Source organism: Cherax quadricarinatus, chromosome 65 (assembly GCF_038502225.1).
Source record: "Cherax quadricarinatus isolate ZL_2023a chromosome 65, ASM3850222v1, whole genome shotgun sequence".
Lineage (NCBI taxonomy): Eukaryota > Metazoa > Arthropoda > Malacostraca > Decapoda > Parastacidae > Cherax > Cherax quadricarinatus.
In genome coordinates, this window is record NC_091356.1 from 12,028,493 (window position 1) to 12,053,032 (window position 24,540).

The 24,540-nt window shown below is 39.0% G+C and overlaps 1 protein-coding gene across 2 annotated transcripts in view; it reads left to right on the forward strand.

Moving 5' to 3' along the window:
- LOC138854644 (nischarin-like) overlaps positions 1-16,219 on the forward strand; it is a 42,471-nt gene extending 26,252 nt beyond the window's left edge. The window contains exon 5 of one of the 2 annotated variants that reach the window (XM_070098944.1): positions 5,598-16,218. In XM_070098944.1, coding sequence (XP_069955045.1) covers positions 5,598-6,465 — 868 coding nt within the window. In that variant the 3' untranslated portion in view covers positions 6,466-16,218. Of the gene's footprint in view, positions 1-5,597 lie in introns of both variants that reach the window. The other variant, XM_070098945.1, reaches the window with a different exon arrangement.
- Positions 16,220-24,540: the final 8,321 nt, after the last annotated feature.

A 24,540-nucleotide genomic window follows, 5' to 3' on the forward strand; every position in this document is an offset into this window, starting at 1 on the left:
ATTTCCACACTCCGAATTTTCTGCATAATATTTACACCACACATTGCCCTTAAACAGGACATCTCCACTGCCTCCAACCGTCTCCTCGCTGCTGCATTTACCACCCAAGCTTCACACCCATATAAGAGTGTTGGTACTACTATACTTTCATACATTCCCTTCTTTGCCTCCATAGATAACGTTTTTTGACTCCACATATACCTCAACGCACCACTCACCTTTTTTCCCTCATCAATTCTATGATTAACCTCATCCTTCATAAATCCATCCGCCGACACGTCAACTCCCAAGTATCTGAAAACATTCACTTCTTCCATACTCCTCCTCCCCAATTTGATATCCAATTTTTCTTTATCTAAATCATTTGACACCCTCATCACCTTACTCTTTTCTATGTTCACTTTCAACTTTCTACCTTTACACACATTCCCAAACTCATCCACTAACCTTTGCAATTTTTCTTTAGAATCTCCCATAAGCACAGTATCATCAGCAAAAAGTAACTGTGTCAATTCCCATTTTGAATTTGATTCCCCATAATTTAATCCCACCCCTCTCCCAAACACCCTAGCATTTACTTCCTTAACAACCCCATCTATAAATATATTAAACAACCATGGTGACATTACACATCCCTGTCTAAGACCTACTTTTACCGGGAAATAGTCTCCCTCTCTTCTACACACCCTAACCTGAGCCTCACTATCTTCATAAAAACTCTTTACAGCATTTAATAACTTACCACCTATTCCATATACTTGCAACATCTGCCACATTGCTCCTCTATCCACTCTATCATATGCCTTTTCTAAATCCATAAATGCAATAAAAACTTCCCTACCTTTATCTAAATACTGTTCACATATATGCTTCAATGTAAACACTTGATCTACACATCCCCTACCCACTCTGAAACCTCCTTGCTCATCCGCAATCCTACATTCTGTCTTACCTCTAATTCTTTCAATTATAACCCTACCGTACACTTTTCCTGGTATACTCAGTAAGCTTATTCCTCTATAATTTTTACAGTCTCTTTTGTCCCCTTTCCCTTTATATAAAGGGACTATACATGCTCTCCGCCAATCCCTAGGTACCTTCCCCTCTTTCATACATTTATTGAACAAAAGTACCAACCACTCCAACACTATATCCCCCCCTGCTTTTAACATTTCTGTCATGATCCCATCAGTACCAGCTGCTTTACCCCCTTTCATTTTACGTAATGCCTCACGTACCTCCCCCACACTTACATTCTGCTCTTCTTCACTCCTAAAAGATGGTATACCTCCCTGACCAGTGCATGAAATTACTGCCTCTGTTTCTTCCTTAACATTTAAAAGTTCCTCAAAATATTCTCGCCATCTACCTAATACCTCCATCTCCCCATCTACTAACTCCCCTACTCTGTTTTTAACTGACAAATCCATATTTTCCCTTGGCTTTCTTAACTTGTTTAACTCACTCCAAAATTTTTTCTTATTTTCATTAAAATTTCTTGACAGTGCCTCTCCCACTCTATCATCTGCTCTCCTTTTGCACTCTCTCACCACTCTCTTTACCTTTCTTTTACTCTCCATATATTCTGCTCTTCTTATAACACTTCTGCTTTGTAAAAACCTCTCATAAGCTACCTTTTTCTCTTTTATCACACCCTTTACTTCATCATTCCACCAATCACTCCCCTTTCCTCCTGCACCCACCCTCCTATAACCACAAACTTCTGCCCCACATTCTAATACTGCATTTTTAAAACTATTCCAACCCTCTTCAACCCCCCCATTACTCATCTTTGCACTATCCCACCTTTCTGCCAATAGTCGCTTATATCTCGCCCGAACTTCCTCCTCCCTTAGTTTATACACTTTCACCTCCCTCTTACTTGTTGTTGCCACCTTCCTCTTTTCCCATCTACCTCTTACTCTAACTGTAGCTACAACTAAATAATGATCCGATATATCAGTTGCCCCTCTATAAACATGTACATCCTGGAGCCTACCCATCAACCTTTTATCCACCAATACATAATCTAATAAACTACTTTCATTACGTGCTACATCATACCTTGTATATTTATTTATCCTCTTTTTCATAAAATATGTATTACTTATTACCAAATTTCTTTCTACACATAGCTCAATTAAAGGCTCCCCATTTACATTTACCCCTGGCACCCCAAATTTACCTACTACTCCCTCCATAACATTTTTACCCACTTTAGCATTGAAATCCCCAACCACCATTACTCTCACACTTGATTCAAAACTCCCCACGCATTCACTCAACATTTCCCAAAATCTCTCTCTCTCCTCTACACTTCTCTCTTCTCCAGGTGCATACACGCTTATTATAACCCACTTTTCACATCCAATCTTTATTTTACTCCACATAATCCTTGAATTAATACATTTATAGTCCCTCTTTTCCTGCCATAGCTTATCCTTCAACATTATTGCTACTCCTTCTTTAGCTCTAACTCTATTTGAAACCCCTGACCTAATCCCATTTATTCCTCTCCATTGAAACTCTCCCACCCCCTTCAGCTTTGTTTCACTTAAAGCCAGGACATCCAGCTTCTTCTCATTCATAACATCCACAATCATCTCTTTCTTATCATCTGCACAACATCCACGCACATTCAGACTTCCCACTTTGACAATTTTCTTCTTCTTATTCTTTTTAGTAATCTTTACAGGAAAAGGGGTTACTAGCCCATTGTTCCCGGCATTTTAGTTGACTTTTACAACACGCATGGCTTACGGAGGAAAGATTCTTATTCCACTTCCCCATGGATATAAAAGGAAAATTAATAAGACCAAGAACTATTAAGATAAAATCAAAGAAAACTCAGATGAGTGTGTATGAATAAATGTGTATATGTATGTGTAGTGTGACCTAAGTGTAAGTAGAAGTAGCAAGACATGCCTGTAATCTTGCATATTTATGAGACAGACAAAAGACATCAGCAATCCTACCATCATGTAAAACAATTACAGGCTTTCGTTTTACACTCACTTGGCAGGACGGTAGTACCTCCCTGGGTGGTTGCTGTCTACCAACCTACTACCTACATATATATATATATATATATATATATATATACATACATACATACATACACGTACATACATACATACATACATACATACAGTGGACCCCCGCATAACGATTACCTCCGAATGTGACCAATTATGTAAGTGTATTTATATAAGTGCATTTGTATGTGTATGTTTCGGGGTCTGAAATGGACTAATCTACTTCACAATATTTCTTATGGGAACAAATTCGGTCAGTACTGCCACCTGAACATACTTCTGGAGTGAAAAAATATCGTTAACCGGGGGTCCACTGTATATATATATATATATCTTTCTTTCAACACACCGGCCGTATCCCACCGAGGCGGGGTGGCCCAAAAGGAAAAACGAAAGTTTCTCCTTTTACATTTAGTAATATATACAGGAGAAGGGGTTACTAGCTCCTTGCTCCCGGCATTTTAGTCACCTCTTACAACACGCATGGCTTACGGAGGAAGAATTCTGTTCCACTTCCCCATGGAGGTAAGAGGAAATAAACAAGAACAAGAACTAGAAAGAAAATAGAAGAAAACCCAAAGGGGTGTGTATATATATGCTTGTACATGTATGTGTAGTGTGACCTAAGTGTATGAGACAGATAAAAAAAAAGACACCAGCAATCTTACCATCGTGTAAAACAATTACAGGCTTCAGCTTTACACTCACTTGGCAGGACGGTAGTACCTCCCTGGGCGGTTGCTGTCTACCAACCTACTACCTAGGATATATATATATATATAGATTGGCGGAGAGCATGTATAGTCCCGTTATATAAAGGGAAAGGGGACAAAAAAGATTGTAAAAATTATAGAGGAATAAGTTTATTGAGTATACCAGGAAAAGTGTACGGTAGAGTTATAATTGAAAGAATTAGAGGTAAGACAGAATGTAGGATTGCGGATGAGCAAGGAGGTTTCAGAGTGGGTAGGGGATGTGTAGATCAAGTGTTTACATTGAAGCATATATGTGAACAGTATTTAGATAAAGGTAGGGAAGTTTTTATTGCATTTATGGATTTAGAAAAGGCATATGACAGAGTGGATAGGGGAGCAATGTGGCAGATGTTGCAAGTATATGGAATAGGTGGTAAGTTACTAAATGCTGTAAAGAGTTTTTATGAGGATAGTGAGGCTCAGGTTAGGGTGTGTAGAAGAGAGGGAGAATACTTCCCGGTAAAAGTATGTCTTAGACAGGGATGTGTAATGTCACCATGGTTGTTTAATATATTTATAGATGGGGTTGTAAAAGAAGTAAATGCTAGGGTGTTCAGGAGAGGGGTGGGATTAAATTATGGGGGATGAAATTCAAAATGGGAATTAACACAGTTACTTTTTGCTGATGATACTGTGCTTATGGGAGATTCTAAAGAAAAATTGGAAAGGTTAGTGGATGAGTTTGGGAATGTGTGTAAAGGTAGAAAGTTGAAAGTGAACATAGAAAAGAGTAAGGTGACGAGGGTATCAAATGATTTAGATAAAGAAAAATTGGATATCAAATTGGGGAGGAGGAGTATGGAAGAAGTGAATGTTTTCAGATACGTACTTGGGAGTTGACGTGTCGGCGGATGGATTTATGAAGGATGAGGTTAATCATAGAATTGATGAGGGAAAAAAGGCGAGTGGTGCATTGAGGTATATGTGGAGTCAAAAAACGTTATCTATGGAGGCAAAGAAGGGAATGTATGAAAGTATAGTAGTACCAACACTCTTATATGGATGTGAAGCTTGGGTGGTAAATGCAGCAGCGAGGAGGCAGTGGAGATGTCCTGTCTAAGGGCAATGTGTGGTGTAAATATTATGCAGAAAATTCGGAGTGTGGAAATTAGGAAAAGGTGTGGAGTTAATAAAAGTATTAGTCACAGGGCAGAAGAGGGGTTGTTGAGGTGGTTTGGTCATTTAGAGAGAATGGATCAAAGTAAAATGACATGGAAAGCATATAAATCTATAGGGGAAGGAAGGCGAGGTAGGGGTCGTCCTCAAAAGGGTTGGAGAGAGGGGATAAAGGAAGTTTTGTGGGCGAGGGGCTTGAACTTCCAGCAAGCGTGCGTGAGCGTGTTAGATAGGAGTGAATGGAGACGAATGGTACTTGGGACCTGACGATCTGTTGGAGTGTGAGCAGGGTAATATTTAGTGAAGGGTTTCAGGGAAACTGGTTATTTTCATATAGCCGGACTTGAGTCCTGGAAATGGGAAGTACAATGTCTGCACTTTAAAGGAGGAGTTTGGGATATTAGCAGTTTGGAGGGTTATATTGTGTATCTTTATACGTATATGCTTCTAAACTGTTGTATTCTGAGCACCTCTGCAAAAACAGTGATTATGTGTGAGTGTGGTGAAAGTGTTGAATGATGATGAAAGCATTTTCTTTTTGGGGATTTTCTTTCTTTTTTTGGGTCACCCTGCCTCGGTGGGAGACGGCCGACTTGTTGTTGAGAGAAATATATATTATATATATATATTATTTTTTTACATTTTCTAAGAGATTATATTGTGTTGATTAACCATCCTTGTGTTTTTACAGAGCAAGTAACATCATCCAAAATAATCTTGCATATACTCTGAACACATTCAAGAGTGTTGAGAGATTAACACTGAAGAATGCCAGTGTGTCCCAACTTGGTCATCTCGGAGCAGTTAGAAGGACAACCAAATATTTGGAAGTGAAAAATAGTGGGATGGTACATATGTCAGATATTTTTCTATGTGATGTTGTGTATAAGGAAAGTGTTGAGGGTAGTGATCCCTACAGATGGTCTATGCTCGTTGATGTTGATGTTAGTTACAACCGTATCACCCACATTGATGAGTCAGTTGCTTTGGCTCTTAATGTTGAAAAACTTAATATTAGCTCTAATAAATTATCATCAGTGGAATGTCTGACTAAATTACCAAATTTAGTATCCCTTAATCTCTCAAATAATCTCTTCAGTACCTTAGAAGATATGCACACTAAACTTGGTAATGTGGTTCATTTAGATTTGTCACAAAACAGTTTGTCCTCATTAAAAGGACTAAGTAAACTTTACTCATTATCATCACTGAATGTTTCAACCAACAATATCTGTGAAATCTCAGAGGTTAGTCACTTGTCTCGTCTGCCTTGTCTGGAGACCCTTATCCTCACAGGCAATCCTGTTGCAACTATAGTAGATTACCGCACCAAAGTACTAGAGCTCTTTGGGCAGAGGGCATCAGAAATCTGTTTGGATAATGAGAGACCAACTCAAAGAGAGCTGGAGTTTGTTGCAGTGCTGCAGGCCATCAGGGCATCAAGAGAGGGGCGGTTACCCACACTGAGTATATCTAGCCCTCTTCCTATCACCTCAGGCACTCTCTCGTTTGTCCCACCTGACTTAGCCACAGCTGTCAGTGAATCGTCCAGCAACTAATAATCATTTTGAAGCCTTCTTCCTTGAGAAATAATTAATTTTCAATTTAACCCTTTGACTGTCGCGGCCGTATATATATGTCTTACGAGGTTCCGTGTTTGACGTATATATACTCATAAATTCTAGCGGCTTCAAATCAAGCAGGAGAAAGCTGGTAGGCCCACATGTGAGAGAATGGGTCTGTGTGGTCAGTGTGCACCGTATAAAAAAATCCTGGAGCACGCAGTGCATAATGAGAAAAAAAAAACTCGGACCGTTTTTTTAATTAAAATGCCGACTTTGTGGTCTATTTTCGTATAGTATTTATGATTGTATTCTCGTTTTCTTGGTCTCATTTGATAGAATGGAAAACATATTATAGAAATAGAGGTGATTTTGATTGATTTTACTATAAAAAGAACCTGGAAATGGAGCTCAAAGTAGGGGAAATGTTTGATTTTTGCCAATGTTCAAAAGTAAACAAATGATGGCATTGTCCAATAAATGTCCAACTAGCCATTCTAATATGCAGTCATGAATGGGTTGATGTTATTTATACAATTATTGCAGTATTGCAGTAGTCTGCATAATACTAAGTCTTCTATATTTTGTTTGAATAAAAATTCAAAGTAGAAAGCAAGAGTAATATCAGAGGGGTCTGGAGACATGATTGATGAACAAAGAAAATGTTATTTTAGAGCCAGGAATGTCTGCATTGTTCATTCTGGACCTTATTTTGAAATTGTCATATTTTTTAATTTTCGTGAAATTGGCCAAATTGCAAATTTCTGACCACATTATTGGGTAGTTGAAATTGGTATATGGGCAGTTTCTTGTACTCAATCGATAGAAAAAGTGGAGTTCTAAAGAAATAGCTATGAGTTTGGTCGACTGGAACAGCGGAATTAGCCGAAAATAGGGCTCAAAGTGGGCGAAATTGCCGATTTGTAAATATCGCCGAGGTCGCTAACTTCGCGAGAGCATAATTCCGTCAGTTTTCCATCAAATTTCGTTTTTTTGGTGTCATTATAATCGGGAAAAGATTCTCTATCATTTCATAAGAAATTTTTTTTTTTTTTTTTAAATTTTGTGACACCAGGAGACACCTCAGGATTAGGGGTTGTGACAGTCAAGGGGTTAATAAAATTCCTTAGATTAATCCTTTCAAAGGAGAGATGCTTTTATGCTAGAAAAGGAATCTTAATCCAAACGATTAGAGCCCTCCTTAACCTAAGATAAAACCTAATATCCTCCCATTTCCAAGAGTTGTATGACCCTTCCAAGTTTAGTATTTCCCTATGACTGTAATAAATAATAAAACATAAATTACTTTTTTTTATTAGAAAAGTGTTTAATTCTAAGTTTTCATAGAAGTGCTATATGATTTTTGTTTTCTTATGATGACAGTACAGTAAGGCCCCAACTTTTGACATCTCATACTTTCAGTATTGGCACTTTGGAAACAGTTATAGTAAAAATAATAAAAACAATAATAATAATGCAGTAATACAAAAAATAAATTTATTTCTACAAGGTGCATAATTGTTGCAAAATTCGATGACATTAATTGCTTACGAAAGCTGAGTTGAAATCGTACTCTTTGCAGATACAGCGATACCTTGACTTATGAGTTTAATTCATTCCGTGACCCAGCTCATAACTCAGTTTGCTTGTATATCAAATCAATTTTCCTCATTGAAATTAATTGAAATGCTAATAATTCATTCCAGTGGAATTCCTGGCTCTCGGGAGGCAGGAGAAAATACTTCGGTGTAATGCTAACATGAACTCTACGGCTTATTTATCTATCAAAATTGATCTAATATGACATAATAAACAATATAAATAACACAGAAACATGATATATACTCTAGAATGAATAAAATATATCATTATGTGACGAGTGGTGGCGGCCACGCCCAAGGTAAAAATAATTATCGCTCTGACCATATCTTCCCATTTTTGCCCTTCTGAGGTCTTAATATGAGAGAAAATAGAGTGTTTGTGAGGCTAACTGCACTAGATCACTAGTTTCATAAAGAAAACACAGAAACAAAAGCGATTTTCTGGGAATTTTTTTTTTCTCCAAATCAGGAGACCGGCCTACGTTTTGGGTGAATATCTCCGAAGTAAATCAGCATAAATGCCTCGTACCTTCTCCCAGAGAAGGCGCAAGGCACGTAGTACATGCTACGCTTGTACTGCCTCGCCTAGTCGACTACACACACACACCTCACTCGTGTTTTTCTATTATTTCATGCTTTAATTCAATGGACATCGTCCTCTTCTTCTCAGCACTGTCCTTTGCACTTACTTTCTTAGGACCCATGGTTAAAAAGAAGAAATTTGGCAAAATAACTGCACAAAACACAAGCACAACACAAGAGAGATGCTTCCACAACATACTCAACCCCTGTCAATTTGGGTTCAGGCCTAATAAAAATACCAATGATGCTATTATCCACATGCTAGAGCATATTTATACAGCAATAGAAAAAAAAAGAAGTCCCACTGGGTATCTTCATTGACTTACGTAAAGCTTTCGATACAGTTGACCACGACTTGCTCCACATAAAATTGTCGCACTGTGGTATAAGAGGGCACTCCCTCAACTACCTGAAGTCATACCTCAGCAACAGAAGCCAATGTGTGTACACAAATGGGGCAAACTCTTCCTCACAGCCAATTACAGTTGGTGTCCCACAGGGAAGTGTCCTAGGCCCTCTTCTCTTTCTCATATACATAAATGACCTACCAAATGCATCGCAACTACTCAAACCCACACTATTTGCAGATGACACTACATACGTCTACTCTCACCCGAGCCCAGTCATGCTAGCCAGTACTGTAAATACCGAATTACAGAAAATATCAACCTGGATGAGGACCAACAAACTTACTCTAAACATTGACAAAACCTACTACATTCAGTTTGGTAACAGAGCTACAGATGTGTCTCTTAACATAATGATAAATGGATCACCTATCACAAAACTCACAGAGGGAAAATTCTTAGGAATCCACCTTGATAATAGACTCAAATTTCAAACACATATACAACAAATTTCCAAAAAAAATTCTAAGACCGTAGGCATACTATCGAAGATACGGTACTATGTTCCACAGTCAGCCCTCCTGGCCCTATATCACTCGCTTATTTAACCCTATCTCACCTATGGAAATTGTACAACAAACCATCTCAGACCACTAATCACCCAACAAAAGGCTGCAGTCAGAATGATAACAAATTCCCACTACAGACAGCACACTCCACCAATATTCAAAACTCTAAACCTACTCACAATACAAAACATCCATACTTATTACTGCACCTACTACATACATAGAACACTTAACTCTGACATAAACCCTCCCCTCAAACATCTCCTTACCAATCTCAACAGAACACATGACCATACAAGAAGGCATAGATCACTCTTTGATGTTCCTCGTGTCCATCTCACGCTATGCAAAAACTCATTGCACATAAAAGGCCCTAAAATCTGTAATTCATTACCTGTCAATATAAAAGAAACACTGTCTGTTTATAAATTCAAGTCTCTTCTCAAAAATCACTTACTCACCCACAACTAAATAAATACTGAATAATTGTATCTCATAAATTGTATCTCTTATATGTATCTCATTCTCCATGGGGAAGTGGAACAGAATTCTTCCTCCGTAAGCCATGCGTGTTGTAAGAGGCGACTAAAATGCCGGGAGCAAGGGGCTAGTAACCCCTTCTCCCGCATAAATTGCTAAATTTAAGAGAAACTTTCGTTTTTCGTTTTGGGCCACCCTGCCTTGGTGGGATACGGCTGGTGTGTTGAAAGAAAGAAAGAATATGTATCTCATTATTGTATCTCATAAATGTCAACCTGTGACCCAATCAAACTTTGTTACTATTTAACTTCATTACCTAACAGAATATTTCATTCTACTGATTACACAGCAACACAGTAAATGACCATATGGCCTGCCTTTGTAATACTCATTGGTACTAAATTGTTATCTGTTTTACAATAATTTTTGTACCACTGAATATATCATTGCTTAGTTAATCTTAAGTTAATTTTAAGCCTGCCCATAATGCTCTGCATACAAGGGGCTTTGGCATGCTGCACTTGAAAAATTGTATTCCTTGCACTTCTCTGTATAATGTTCAAATTAATAAATAAATAAATAAAAAGGTAACCATGTGCACTGTTGTGACGTTAGCTGCACCAACTAGTGGTGGCATATCTGAAGCTCGCTCATAACTCAGATTTTGGCTCGCAGTTCAAAGCAAAAAATCAACTAAGCGATGGCTCGTAACTTGGAAAACTCATAAGATGGGGCACTCATAAGTCAAGGTACCACTGTATTCAGACAAAAAATTTTTTATTATTTTTCCTCATTTGTTCTTTTATCAAATTCTCTTCATTAATATGTTGTGCATAATTATTTTATGCATGGAGAGGGAGCTCGCATTTGTTTGGTAGAGGATGTTCAAGAACTATTGGTTTCATATTTATGATGTTCGTAAGGCAGAATTATAAATACATTGTATTATTGTTTCTGCTGATAATTTTTTTACAAAATTCATTGGTATTTTGAATATCTTTTGTGCATGTGGGGAGAGTTAAGGGTCTCTAGAAGACACTGGTTAAGAGCTGTGAATTAAACGATAACATAGTTGGACTGTCAAAATTCTGTGTCCTGGATTTGTTTAGTGGGTGAAGCATGGGGCCTCCTGTCACCCTTCCCTTACACAGTTACAATCAGCACTACTTCCCACACTATATACCCACTTATTCCCCTTTCCTCTCCTACCCCTTCCCTCATACCCTCCCTCCCTTCAAGACCCTCCTTCCCTTCAAAAGCACAGTCACTTCATAAATTCGGGCTTTTTTTTTTTTTTTTTTTTTTTTTTAGCACAGTGGTCATATCTCACCAGGGCTAGGTGACATAAAAAGAAAAACAAAAGTTTTTCTCTTTAAATTTTGTGATGTATACAGGAGAAAGGGTTACTAGATACTTGCTCCCGGCATTTTAGTTGCCTCTTATGACACGCATGGGTTTTGAAGGAAGGATTCTTCTCCACTTTCCCATAGAGTTCAGGCCTTTTTTTTTTCAGCAAGTCGGCCGTCTCCCACCAAGGCAGGGTGACCCAAAAAGAAAGAAAATCCTCAAAAAATAAAATATTTTCATCATCATTCAACACTTTTACCTCACTCATATATAATCACTGTCTTTGCAGAGGTGCCCAGATACAACAGTTTAGAAGCATGTATAAAAATATATAACATATCCCTCCAAACTGCCAATATCCCAAACCCCTCCTTTAAAGTGCAGTCATTGTACTTCCCATTTCCAGGACTCAAGTCCGGCTATATAAAAATAACCAGTTTCCCTGAATCCCTTCACTAAATATTACCCTGCTCACACTCCAACATCTTATCAGGTCCCAAAAACCATTCGTCTCCATTCACTCCTATCTAACATGCTCATGCACATTTGCTGGAAGTCCAAGCCCCTCTCACCACAAAACTTCCTTTACCCCCTTCCTCCAACCTTTTTGAGGGCGACCCCTACCCCTCTTTCCTTCCCGTACAGACTTTTATGCTCTCCATGTCATTCCACGTTGATCCATTCTCTCTAAATGACCAAACTACCTCAATAACCCCTCTTCAGCTCTCTAACTAACTGCACACCTTCTCCTAATTTCCACACTCCGAATTCTCTGCATAATATTTACACCACACATTGCCCTTAGACAGGATATCTCCACTTCCTCCAACCGCTTCCTCGCTGCAGCATTTACAACCCAAGCTTCACACCCATATAAGAGTGTTGGTACCACTCTACTTTCATACATTCCCTTCTTTGCCTCATTAGATAATGTTTTTTGTCTCCACATATACCTTAATGCACCACTCATCTTTTTTCCTTCATCAGTTCTATGGTTAACCTCATCCTTCATAAACCTATCTGCTGACCCTACCATTTACCTCCTTCACAACCCCATCTATAAATATATTAAACAACCATGGTGACATTACACATCCCTGTCTAAGACCTACTTTTACCAGAAGTAATCTCCTTCTCTCCTACACACCCTAACCTGAGCCTCACTTGTTTTTTTTTTTTTAACAAGTCAGCCATCTCCCACCAAGGCAGGGTGACCCAAAAAGAAAGAAAATCCCCAAAAAGAAAATACTTTCATCATCATTCAACACTCACCTCACTCACACATAATCACTGTTTTTGCAGAGGTGCCCAGAATACAACAGCTTAGAAGTACATACGTATAAAAATACACAATATATCCCTCCAAACTGCCAATATCCCAAATCCCTCCTTTAGAGTACAGGCATTGTACTTCCCATTTCCAGGATTCAAGTCCCGTTATATAAAATAACCGGTTTCCCTGAATCCCTTCACTATCCTTATAAAAACTCTTTTCAGCATTTAGTAACTTACTACCTATTCCATACACTTGCAACATCTGCCACTTTGCTCCCCTATCCATTCTATCATATGCCTTTTCTAAATCCATAAATGCAATGAAAACTTCCCTACCTTTATCTAAATACGTATTGTTCACATATATGCTTTAATGTAAACACTTGATCTACACATCCCCTACCCACTCTAAAGCCTCCTTGCTCATCTGCAATCCTACTCTCTGTCTTACCTCTAATTCTCTCAATAATAACCCTACCATACACTTTTCCTGGTATACAGTGGACCCCCGGTTAACGATATTTTTTCACTCCAGAAGTATGTTCAGGTGCCAGTACTGACCGAATTTGTTCCCATAAGAAATACTGTGAAGTAGATTAGTCCATTTCAGACCCCCAAACATACACGTACAAACGCACTTACATAAATACACTTACATAATTGGTCACATTCGGAGGTAATCGTTATGCGGGGGTCCACTGTACTTAGTAAACTTATTCCTCTATAATTTTTACAATCTCTTTTGTCCCCTTCCCTTTATATAAAGGAACTATACATGCTCTCTGCCACTCCCTGGGTACCTTCCTCTCTTTCATGCATTAAACAAAAATACCAACCACTCCAACACTGTATCCCCCCTGCTTTTAACATTTCTGTCATGCCCATCAGTTCCAGCTGCTTTACCCCCTCTCATTCTACATAATGCCTCACGTACCTCCCCCACACTCGCATCCTGCTGTTCTTCACTCCTAAAAAATGTTATACCTCCCTGGCCAGTGCACAAAATTACCGCCTCCCTTCCTTCATCGACATTTAAAAGTTCCTCAAAATATTCCCACCATCTACCCAATACCTCCATCTCCCCATCTACTTACTCCCCTACTCTGTTTTTAACGGACAAATCTCTTCGTTCCCTAGGTTTTCTTAACTTGTTTATCTCCAAAACTTTTTTTCATTTTCTGCAAAATTTCTTTACAGTGCCTCTCCCACTCTAATATCTGCTCTCCTTTTGCACTCTCTTCACCTTTCTTTTTCTCTCCATATACTTTTCTCTTCTTATAACACTTAGGCTTTGTAAAAAAACTCTCATAAGCTATCTTTTTCTCTTTTATCACACCCTTCACTTCATCATTCCACCAATCACTCCTCTTTCCTCCTGCACCCACCTTCCTATAACCACAAACTTCTGCCCCACATTCTAATATTGCATTTTTAAAACTATTCCAACCCTCTTCAACCCCCCTTTCCCCCCACTACTCTTATTTGCACTAGCCCAACTTTCTGCCAATAGTTGCTTATATCTCACCCTAATTTCCTCCTCCCATAGTTTATACACTTTCACCTCTCTCTTACTTGCTGTTGCCATTTTCCTATTGTCCCATCTACCTCTTAATCTAACTGTGGCTATGACTAAATAATGATCCGATATACCAGTTGCCCCTCTATAAACATGTACATCCTGAAGCCTACCCATCAGATCAACCTTTTATCCACCAATACTTAATCTAACAAACTACTTTCATTACGTGCTATATCAGACCTTGTATGCTTATTTATCCTCTTTTTCATAAAATATGTATTACTTATTATCAAACATCTTTCTACACATAGCTCAGTTAAAGGCTTCCTATTTTTATTTACCCCTGGCACCCCAAATTTACCCACTACTCCCTCCACAACATTTTTACCCACTTTAGCATTGAGATCCTCAACCACAAGTACTCTCTCACTAGGGTCAAAACTTCCCATGCACTCACTCAACATTTCCCAACATCTCTCTCTCTCTCTCCTCTACACTTCTCTCTTCTTCAGGTGCATAAATGCTTACTATAACCCACTTTTCACATCCAACCCTTATTTTACACCACATAATCCTTGAATTTATACATTTATATTCCTTCTTTTCCTCTCATAACTTATCCTTCACCATTATTGCTACTACTCCTTTAGCTCTAACTCTTTTTGAAACCCCTGACCTAATCCCATTTATTTCTCCCCACTGAAACTCTCCCACCCCCTTCAGCTTTGTTTCACTTAAAGCCAGGACATCCAGCTTCTCATTCATAACATCCACAATCATCTCTTTCTTATCATTCGCACATCGTCCATGCACGTTCAAACATCCCATTTTGACGGTTTTCTTCCTTTTCTTCATAGTTGGCTATACGGGAAAAGGGGTTACTAGCCCATTGTTCTCGGCATCTTAGTGGACTTTTACAACATGCATGGCTTACAGAGGAAAGATTCTTATTCCACTTCCCCATGAATATAGAACAAGAACTATTAAGACGAAATCAAAGAAAACTCAGATGATTGTGTATACATAAACGTGTAGTGTAGTGTGGTGTGACCTAAGTGTAAGTAGAAGTAGCAAGATGTATCTGAAATCTTGCATGTTTATGTGACAGAAAAAAAAGACACCAGCAATCCTACCATTATGTAAAACAAATACAGGCTTCCCTTTTACACTCACTTGGCAGGACAGTAGTACCTCCCTGGGTAGTTTCTGTCTACCAGCCTGCTACCAACAGGCCTTGTTATAATCCATAATTTACTTACAAGCCACATATCAGATTCCTGGACAAAAGCAGTGGTACTTTACCTCAAGGAAGCTAACTGTAAGTTTCCTGCATTATTTATTTAATTCTAAGTTTTCATGCATTTTTGTAATAATTTATTTGAGTTTTCTGGAGGTTATCCTGTATATGGTGTTGATGGTGGTGGTAGTCAACAAAACTGTGTACACTAGTTGTTTGTTTATTTTTAGTTCTTATTTACATATGTGTACTCAACTTTTGTTTGTGTATGTATGTACTTGTGTAGTAGGTTGGTAGACAGCAACCACCCAGGGAGGTACTACCATCCTGTGGTAGTAGGTTGGTAGACAGCAACCACCCAGGGAGGTACTACCGTCCTGCCAAGTGAGTGTAAAACGGAAGCCTGTAATTGTTTTACATGATGGTAGGATTGCTGGTGTCCTTTTTTCTGTCTCATAAACATGCAAGATTTCAGGTACGTCTTGCTACTTCTGCTTACACTTAGGTCACAGTACACATGCACAAGCATATATATACACACACACCCCTCTGGGTTTTCTGCTATTTTCTTTCTAGTTCTTGTTCTTGTTCTTGTTTATTTCCTCTTATCTCCATGGGGAAATGGAACAGAATTCTTCCTCCGTAAGCCATGCGTGTTGTAAGAGGCGACTAAAATGCCAGGAGCAAGGGGCTAGTAACCCCTTCTCCTGTATAAATTGCTAAATTTAAAAAGAGAAACTTTTGTTTTTCTTTTTGCGTCACCCTGCCTCGGTGGGATACAGCCGGTTTGTTGAAAGAAGAACGAATCTCCAGCTAGCGTGGCCGTGACGAACTCTAGCTCAAGTCCCTTCACTGCCGTCAACATGACTTAAGAAATCGTAATGACACGATTGCAAATAAACCATACCCCCGGCCGGGATTGAACCCGCGGTCATAGAGTCTCAAAACTCCAGCCCGTCGCGCTAGCCACTAGACCAGCTAGCCACAATAAGATTCATCCAACTAGGTATATTTCTACACCATAGGAAAGTTAGCACAGGCACCTCTGTGACCACAAATGCAAGTTTTTACAGACGAATCTCCAGCTAGCGTGGCCGTGACGAACTCTAGCTCAAGTCCCTTCACTGCCGTCAACATGACTTAAGAAATCGTAATGACACGATTGCAAATAAACCATACCCCCGGCCGGGATTGAACCCGCGGTCATAGAGTCTCAAAACTCCAGCCCGTCGCGCTAGCCACTAGACCAGCTAGCCACAATAAGATTCATCCAACTAGGTATATTTCTACACCATAGGAAAGTTAGCACAGGCACCTCTGTGACGATGTATGTATTTGTGTAGTAGGTTGGTAGACAGCAACCACCCAGGGAGGTACTACCGTCCTGCCAAGTGAGTGTAAAACGAAAGCCTGTAATTGTTTTACATGACGGTAGGATTGCTGGTGTCCTTTTTTCTGTCTCATAAACATGCAAGATTTCAGGTATGTCTTGCTACTTCTACTTACACTTAGGTCACACTACATATACATGTACAAGCATATATATATATGCACACACCCCTCTGGGTTTTCTGCTATTTTCTTTCTAGTTCTTGTTCTTGTTTATTTCCTCTTATCTCCATGGGAAATGGGAACAGAATTCTTCCTCCATAAGCCATGCGTGTTGTAAGAGGCGACTAAAATGCCAGGAGCAAGGGGCTAGTAACCCCTTCTCCTGTATAAATTACTAAATTTAAAAAGAGAAACTTTTGCTTTTCCTTTTGGGCCACCCCGCCTCGGTAGGATACGGCTGGTTTGTTGAAAGAAAGAATGTATGCATTTGTTTACATAACAACACTGCACTAGCCAAGGACTCAAACCTATGTTGTACTGGTCTGCCTCATGGCGAGCCAGAACCACATGACGCCTTAGACCACAGGACTACTCAATCCTACAAAGATGGCGCAGCCAGTAGCAGCTTGCTCTGCTAGCTGTTATGCTGAGCATTTTGGGCAAATTAGATCAGTGTCCCAGGATGTTACCCACACCAGTCAATTAACACCCAGGTACCCATTTTACTGATGGATGAACATAGACAACAGGTGTAAAGAAACACACCCAGTGTTTCTACCCTGGCTGGGAATCGAACCCAGACCCTCACCATGTGAAGCGAGAGCTTTAGCCACCAGAGGACATGGAAAAAAAAAAGCATCCTTTTAGTCTTCACCTCCACCTTCACATTCTAGTTGCTTCTGTCCATTTGCTCCACCTTCTTCCTTTTTTTTTTTTTTTTTTTTTTTTTTTTTTTTTTTTTTTTTTTTCCCCCAAGTCTTGTATCTTTGCTATGGATATACACTCCCTTTTCCTTGATCATTTTCAGTTACTCTCACATGCTACTGCTGCATACACCGATAGCACTACATCCTCTAATGACGTAGACTATGCAACAGTTTTTCCAGATGATATAATACAGGGATGGTCATCTTTTCTGTCTGGTATTTTCACATCAAAATTTTATGTATTTCTAGCAGACATTGTTCACATTGCTTCCCTTCTTATTTTTCTCTCAAAGTGGCTTGCAAGCCCTTCAGAGCTTTGACTCTTTGCACAAGTAACCTGCACATAGAGAAAGAGAAGTTATGTTGAATTTCGGTCTGACTTGGACCATTTACAAGGCAGTCCAAGTCAGACTGAAATGTCATCGCGAGCTTCTCTCTCCTGTGTGCAGGTTATCTGTGTATTATTCCAGTCACGGTAATGTGCCTTTCTGTTCTTTTGACCCATTGCATCTAATCAGTTTTTGCATCCAACACTGGCTGTGTTGCCTCTTCAGCAAACATACAGATATCATCTTTTTCTGGGTTTTTGGTCATTCTGGTGTCTAAGGCAGATTCTTCTGCATGTTTTACCAACCCAGGACCTCTCGCAGGGATGTGTCCTGTTAAGACTATTTTCCAGTTTTCTACAAGAGTATTTGGGATCGATGACAGTGCTGCTCATCCAGGTAAAAGGAGAAAAAGCTGTTTTTAATTAAACCAGAGATGAGATCCTGGCTGACTTGTTTTCATCACTGTCATGTGTGGTAAACAACTCTCGCATGATTGCGAATCGGTCACATGAAACTCAGGTGTGGCTGTCACATGGAGAGGTGCCTACTACATCTCAGTGAAATCTGTCAAGTTGCATTAGTACAGTAGTTGAATACCTTCTGATTCATTGTCCCATTTATCAAAAAGCATGTAGGATTCATTTTTTGGTTTGTTTTTCAGTGCTTGGGTGCTCTCACTTTGCCTGTTCGCCTATTAGAAAACCCTACTTTCAGGGCTGACACACTCTTAAGACTTTTTATTTCGCTGACACTGACTTATTACATCAATTTTGACTTGACTTGTTAACTCATAAGTTCATTCATCACACTGCTCCCCTTTGCTGATAGCTTCCCTCGGGATTATAACTCTACATGACCCAGACAGGTTTTGCGCATTTTGTGAAAATAATTCAAGTGGGGAGTTTTTGATGCTGGTAAAGAGGTTTTGATCATAGGTATTGGAGCTGCCCTTTCCTTTCTTGGATCAGGCTTGGTTACTTCCCATAGTCCCAGGACATGCATAACCCTTAAGAGTTTAAGGAATATACCCTACACTCCATGGGGAAGTGGAAAAGAATTCTTCCTCTGTCAGTCATAAGTGCCATAAGAGGCAACTAACATGCTGGGAAAAAGGGGCTAGTAACCCCTTCTTCTGTATACATTACTAAGGTTAAAAAGAGAAACTTGTTTTTATTTTGTGGGATATGAAAAATAAAACTTAACCTATTTTTTTTAAGCACACAGATTGTCTCCTACTGAGGCAGAGAGACCCAGATAAGAAGACAACTATAATGTTTTCTTATTTTTACGTTTTGTAATTTATACAGGAGGAGTTACTAGCCCCTTGCTCGCAACATTTCAGTCGCTTTATACAACCTGCATGGAAAATATTAATGTATGGTATATTGAAAGCAAAGAGCCAGTTTCAGTACGGGTTTGTATAACTTTATGATATGCCCCTCGTGAAGACTTAACAAATCTTGTATTTTGTACACTGGCCATTACCTGCGAAGATAGGACGAACTGAAAAAAAAGTGGAAAACACTTTCACAGTCATTCATTCAGTGACTTTCTTGACAGAAGCAAGCAGACATCACAGCTCAGGTGGCCCCTCCTGAGTGCAGGCACTGTACTTCTCATGTTCAGCTAACCAGTTTCCCTGAATTCCTTCATAAATGTTACTGAGTGTGATATTGAAAAAAACATCAAGGTCCAAGGAATTTAAGATAGTGTCCCCTTAAATGGATCAAACCTAATTACCTCCCATTCCCCAGAGATCACCTCTTATTCCCCAGAGATTACCTCCCATTTCCCCAGAGATTACCTCCTATTCCCCAGAGATTACCTACCATTCCCCATATATTACCTGCCATTCCCCAGATACTCATGACTCCAATGGATTTAGTTCTCCCAGGTGTATATAATAATATATAACTCTCAAATATTTAATTTACATTGATTATTAGATCTGCAAAAAATGATAAATACTCAAATTGTCATTGTCTGTATGTTGTGTTGTTTCAGTCAATATATAGTAGTACTGCCTTATCCATGGATCTGGTTTCTGGGGTTTCATTTATCCACGGTTTACCCTGGACCGAAAATAACCCTTAATTTTGCACTTTGGTGTCATTATTAATTGATAAATTATTTACAATAAGTCAAGAATTAGCACTTTTTCACTGATGGGAAGCACTTCACAACTTCTCTTAGGCTCTGAAAAACTGTCACCATCACTACTTTTGCTCTTTGGTGTCATTATTAAGCAAAAGTAGTGATGGTGACAGTTTTTCAGAGCCTAAGAGAAGTTGTGAAGTGCTTCCCATCAGTAAAAAAGTGCTAATTCTTGACTTATTGTGAATAATTTATCAATTAAACTTATCATAGGTATATATGTATGTGGCCTGGCTGGCAAATCTTTTGCTTCACACACAGAGGGCCCGGGTTCAAATCCCGGAGGGGTAGAAACATTTTGACACATTTCCTTACACCTGTTGTCCTGTTCACCTAGAAGCAAGTAGGTACTTGGGTGTTAGTCGATTGGTGCAGGTCGCATCATGGTGGGACAAGACTGAGGGTTCCAATGGAAATAAGACACAGTTCTTGATGATGCACTGCCTTTCTTGGGTTATCCTGGGTGGCTAACCCTGCAGGGTTAAAACCAAAAGAAATCTTATCTTATAGGGTTTCAGGTATTCATGGTAGGTTTTGGAATGTATCGTTCCCAAATATGGGGGTCCTACTGTATATGCTTTGTTTTTATACTATGTATATAATTTTCTTAAAAATCTATTTTTCTGCCTTTAGTAGCACTAATATATATTTTAATTATATTAGACTTACAGTATATTGCAAATGTTAATGATTTATTTTTAATCAATTTATTTTACTGTAGGGTATACATATATTTTGTCCTGTAAATATTATACATGTTAAGTATGTACTAGATTTTTTATTGGTTTATGTGTTAGTATCCAAGTGTGTAAACTTTGCTCTCCCAATGATATTACTCTTAATGTTGTATACCTGGTGAGGGTTTCAGGGGTCAACACCCCTGCTGCCTGGTCCTTGACCAAGCCTCCCGGTGGATCAGGGCCTGATCAACCAGGCTGTTACTGCTGGCCACACAAACCGACATACAAACCACAGATTGGCTGGTCAAGTACTGACTTTGGGTGTTTGTCCAGTGCCTTCTTGAAGACAGCCAAGAGTCCATTGGTAATCCCCCTTATAGGTAAAAGGATACAATTGTAACTAAAGTGACATTTTATTGTGGCAAAGTTTCACTCTCCAGGAGCTTTGTCGAGCCATTGTAACAGCTTGACAAAGCTCCTGGAGAGCAAAACATTGCCATAATAAAATGTTACTTGCACTTGCGTCCTTTTACCTAACTGGTTAATGTTGATTCTTTAAGTATGGTATATTGATGTCATTTAAAATGTTTTGATCCGAGAAATTAAAGCTACCCTCTTCCCTTGCTCAGATTAACTCCGAGTACAGTGGAACCTCAAATTTCGAACTTAATCCGTTCCAGGAGCTAGTTCTAAATTCGAAAAGTTTGAAAGGCGAAGCAATATTTCCCATAAGAAATAATGGAAATACAATTAATCCGTTCCAGACCCCCAAAATATTCACAAAAAAAATACATTTTATAGATAGTATTACATTATGGTTTTACATACACACAACAAATATAGTGTACAATTATGTATTACGTACTAATAAATTATGTATTATGTACTACGTATTACGTACTAATAAATTTAAATAAATATATAAAATAACCCTGCCTTGGTGGGAATCGGCCAGTGTGATAATAAAATAAAAATATAAAATAACATTTTTACTTACCTTTATTGAAGATTGGTGATGGCATAGGGACGAGGAGAGAGGGAGTTGGGGTTAGTGTTTGGAAGGGAAATCCCCCTCCATAAGGAATTTAGGTATCAAAGCTCTCTGGGGTTACTTCTCTTCTCTGTATTTTAATGCCACTAGGACCAGCTTGAGAGTCACTGGACCCCTGTCTCACAAAATAACTGTCCACAGTCCTGTTTCTGGTGCCTCTTTAAGATTTCCCTAAAATGGGACATGGTTCTGTCACTGAACTTGTTGCAAAGATGGCTTGTTTCGGCTTGCTCAGGGTGGTATTTCTCCACAAACATTTGGACATCATTCCACTTAGCACAAATCTCCTTAATCTTTGAAGAAGGCACCTCATCCATTCCCTCTCCCTCCTCCTCTGAAGCAAGTTCCTGAGCTGTGGTCTGATACTGTTCCAGATGAAGCTCTTCCAGCTCTTCAGTGGTTAGCTCTTTCCTGTGGTCCTCCACCAACTTTTCCACATCCTCGCCACTCACTTCACATCTATGGTGTTTCTCACTTTCTTTACCACAAGGGTACCACTATCAAGTTTCTTTGGGCCCTTGGTAGCTTATTTCACAGTCCCACGAACACTAAACACAATGAATTAATCGTAAAATGTTTGAATGAGACCGCAGGTTAGTGTTCACTCAAGCATCAACAAAGCCAGATTGGCACACGGCGCCTGTGCTGGGACGCGGACAGAGCGGGCTGGCGGACAGGTCCGGTACCCAGCGGTTCGAAAAAAGGGGCGAGATCGATAATGGGGACAAAGTTGGTTCGAAAAAATGGTCGATTTTCGAAGAGTTCAATAAGCGATACGTTCGAAATTTGAGGTTCTACTGTACCTCCAAATCCCCTGGCATTATATCACCCCTGAAAGTGATGTATTGAGTATAGGCAAGTCTTGTTTAACACTTTAGGTAAGTTTTAAAAAGAGAAGCACCATAGAGTTGTTAACCCTTAAACTGTCCAAACGTAGATCTACGTTCACGTGCGTAGCGCTCCGACCTTGATTTTCCCCATTTGAAAGCATGTAAAAAAAAATAGATCTACGTTCGGAGCCTGCCGCACATCAACGTAAATCTACGTGTGGACAGTTTAAGGGTTAATTAAGAGAAGCCATGGTTCCAAGTGAAACATTTTTAGCTCATAATATTCTGAGCACCTCTTCAAAGACAGTGATGTATGAATGATGGTGAAAGTATTGAATGATGATGAAAGTTTTTTCTTTCTTTTTAGGGGTTTCTTTCTATTTGGGTCACCATGCCTCAGTGGGAAATGGCCAAAGTGTTAAAAAAAAAAATTATAATAATCATACTTTATTTCATAAGTACATGCTAAACATACCAGCTTGCACTGCTATTATTTTATTACACTAACATACTCCCCTTGAATAGTTTTCCTTGATGCTGGTTAAGTAATCTTGATCCAAGGAAATGCGAATAAAATTGGATGTAAAATTGACGTGTTTAACATGCTGGCCATTTCCCACAGAGGTGGGGGGTGACCTAAAAAAGAAAAGCACTTTCATCATCACTCACTCCATCACTGTCTTGCCATTTTATGTAAAGTCATTCAGGAGATTGTCATCCAAAACTGTTCTTGGAATAAGACTATGATGAGAGTATAAGTTACTCAACCCATTAACTGTCCAAACGTAGTTCTACGTTTTCGCACGTAGCGCTCTGGCCTTGATTTTCTCCATAAGAAAACATGTAAAAAAACGTAGATCTACGTTCAGAGTGCTACATGAGCAAACGTAGAGCTATGTTTGGACAGTTAATGGGTTAATATATTTTAATATCTTCTGCACAGTAATAGCATTATTTTCAACATTATGAGGTTACTCTGTGATGATATTACTTATATATTTTTATAACCCTGTGATAAAACTGATCTTCAGTTGTCAACATGTCTTTTTAATACAAGCTTCACTCAATTTATATTGCTTTTATATAATTTAATTAAGCACTAAACTTTTGTGGGTCATGCATTGTCTGGTAATTTTATATACATTTTATTGTGTGTTGTACTATTTTTATTGGTATGAGCACTGAGGGACCAGCACAGTCAGTGTTCTGTTGATATAACAACTGCTGCTATTACTCACTTTATGTATATTTGCCTTATGCAGATTCACCGTTTGCGATGTCCCGTTTCTATCAGTAATTATATTTGCTAGATATACACTGTTAGTATGCAGGCTGTTCAGTTTGCAGAATGTAGCAATGTTTTTTATGTGGCTATAAGTGTTTGCCAGGGGCCTGGAATGCATCTACAGCATAAAGCCAGGGATGCCTGCATATGCTATTTTCTAAATAGTTTTTTTTTTTTTTTTTAGCATACTGGCCATCTGCCACTGAGGTAGGGTGACCCAAAAAGCAGGAAACATATTCACTATCATTCAGGCAATTGCTGTTTTATCAGAAGCATGCTGACATCACAGTTGATATTTCTAAATACTGTACTTAACGTTGTAAATCACATGGTATCTTTGTGTTTATAGGATTACCTGTCCTTCCTTGGTTGGTAGCACATCAGGTATGTGGTAGAAAATTCTTATGTGAATTTCATCTTCAAGGAAGGTGCCTCAGTGCTGGTAAAGGGCTCTTGATCCATGGAATTGTAACTTTCCTCCATAAAATCAAACCTGGTTACCCCTCATTTCCCATGTGTTGTACAACC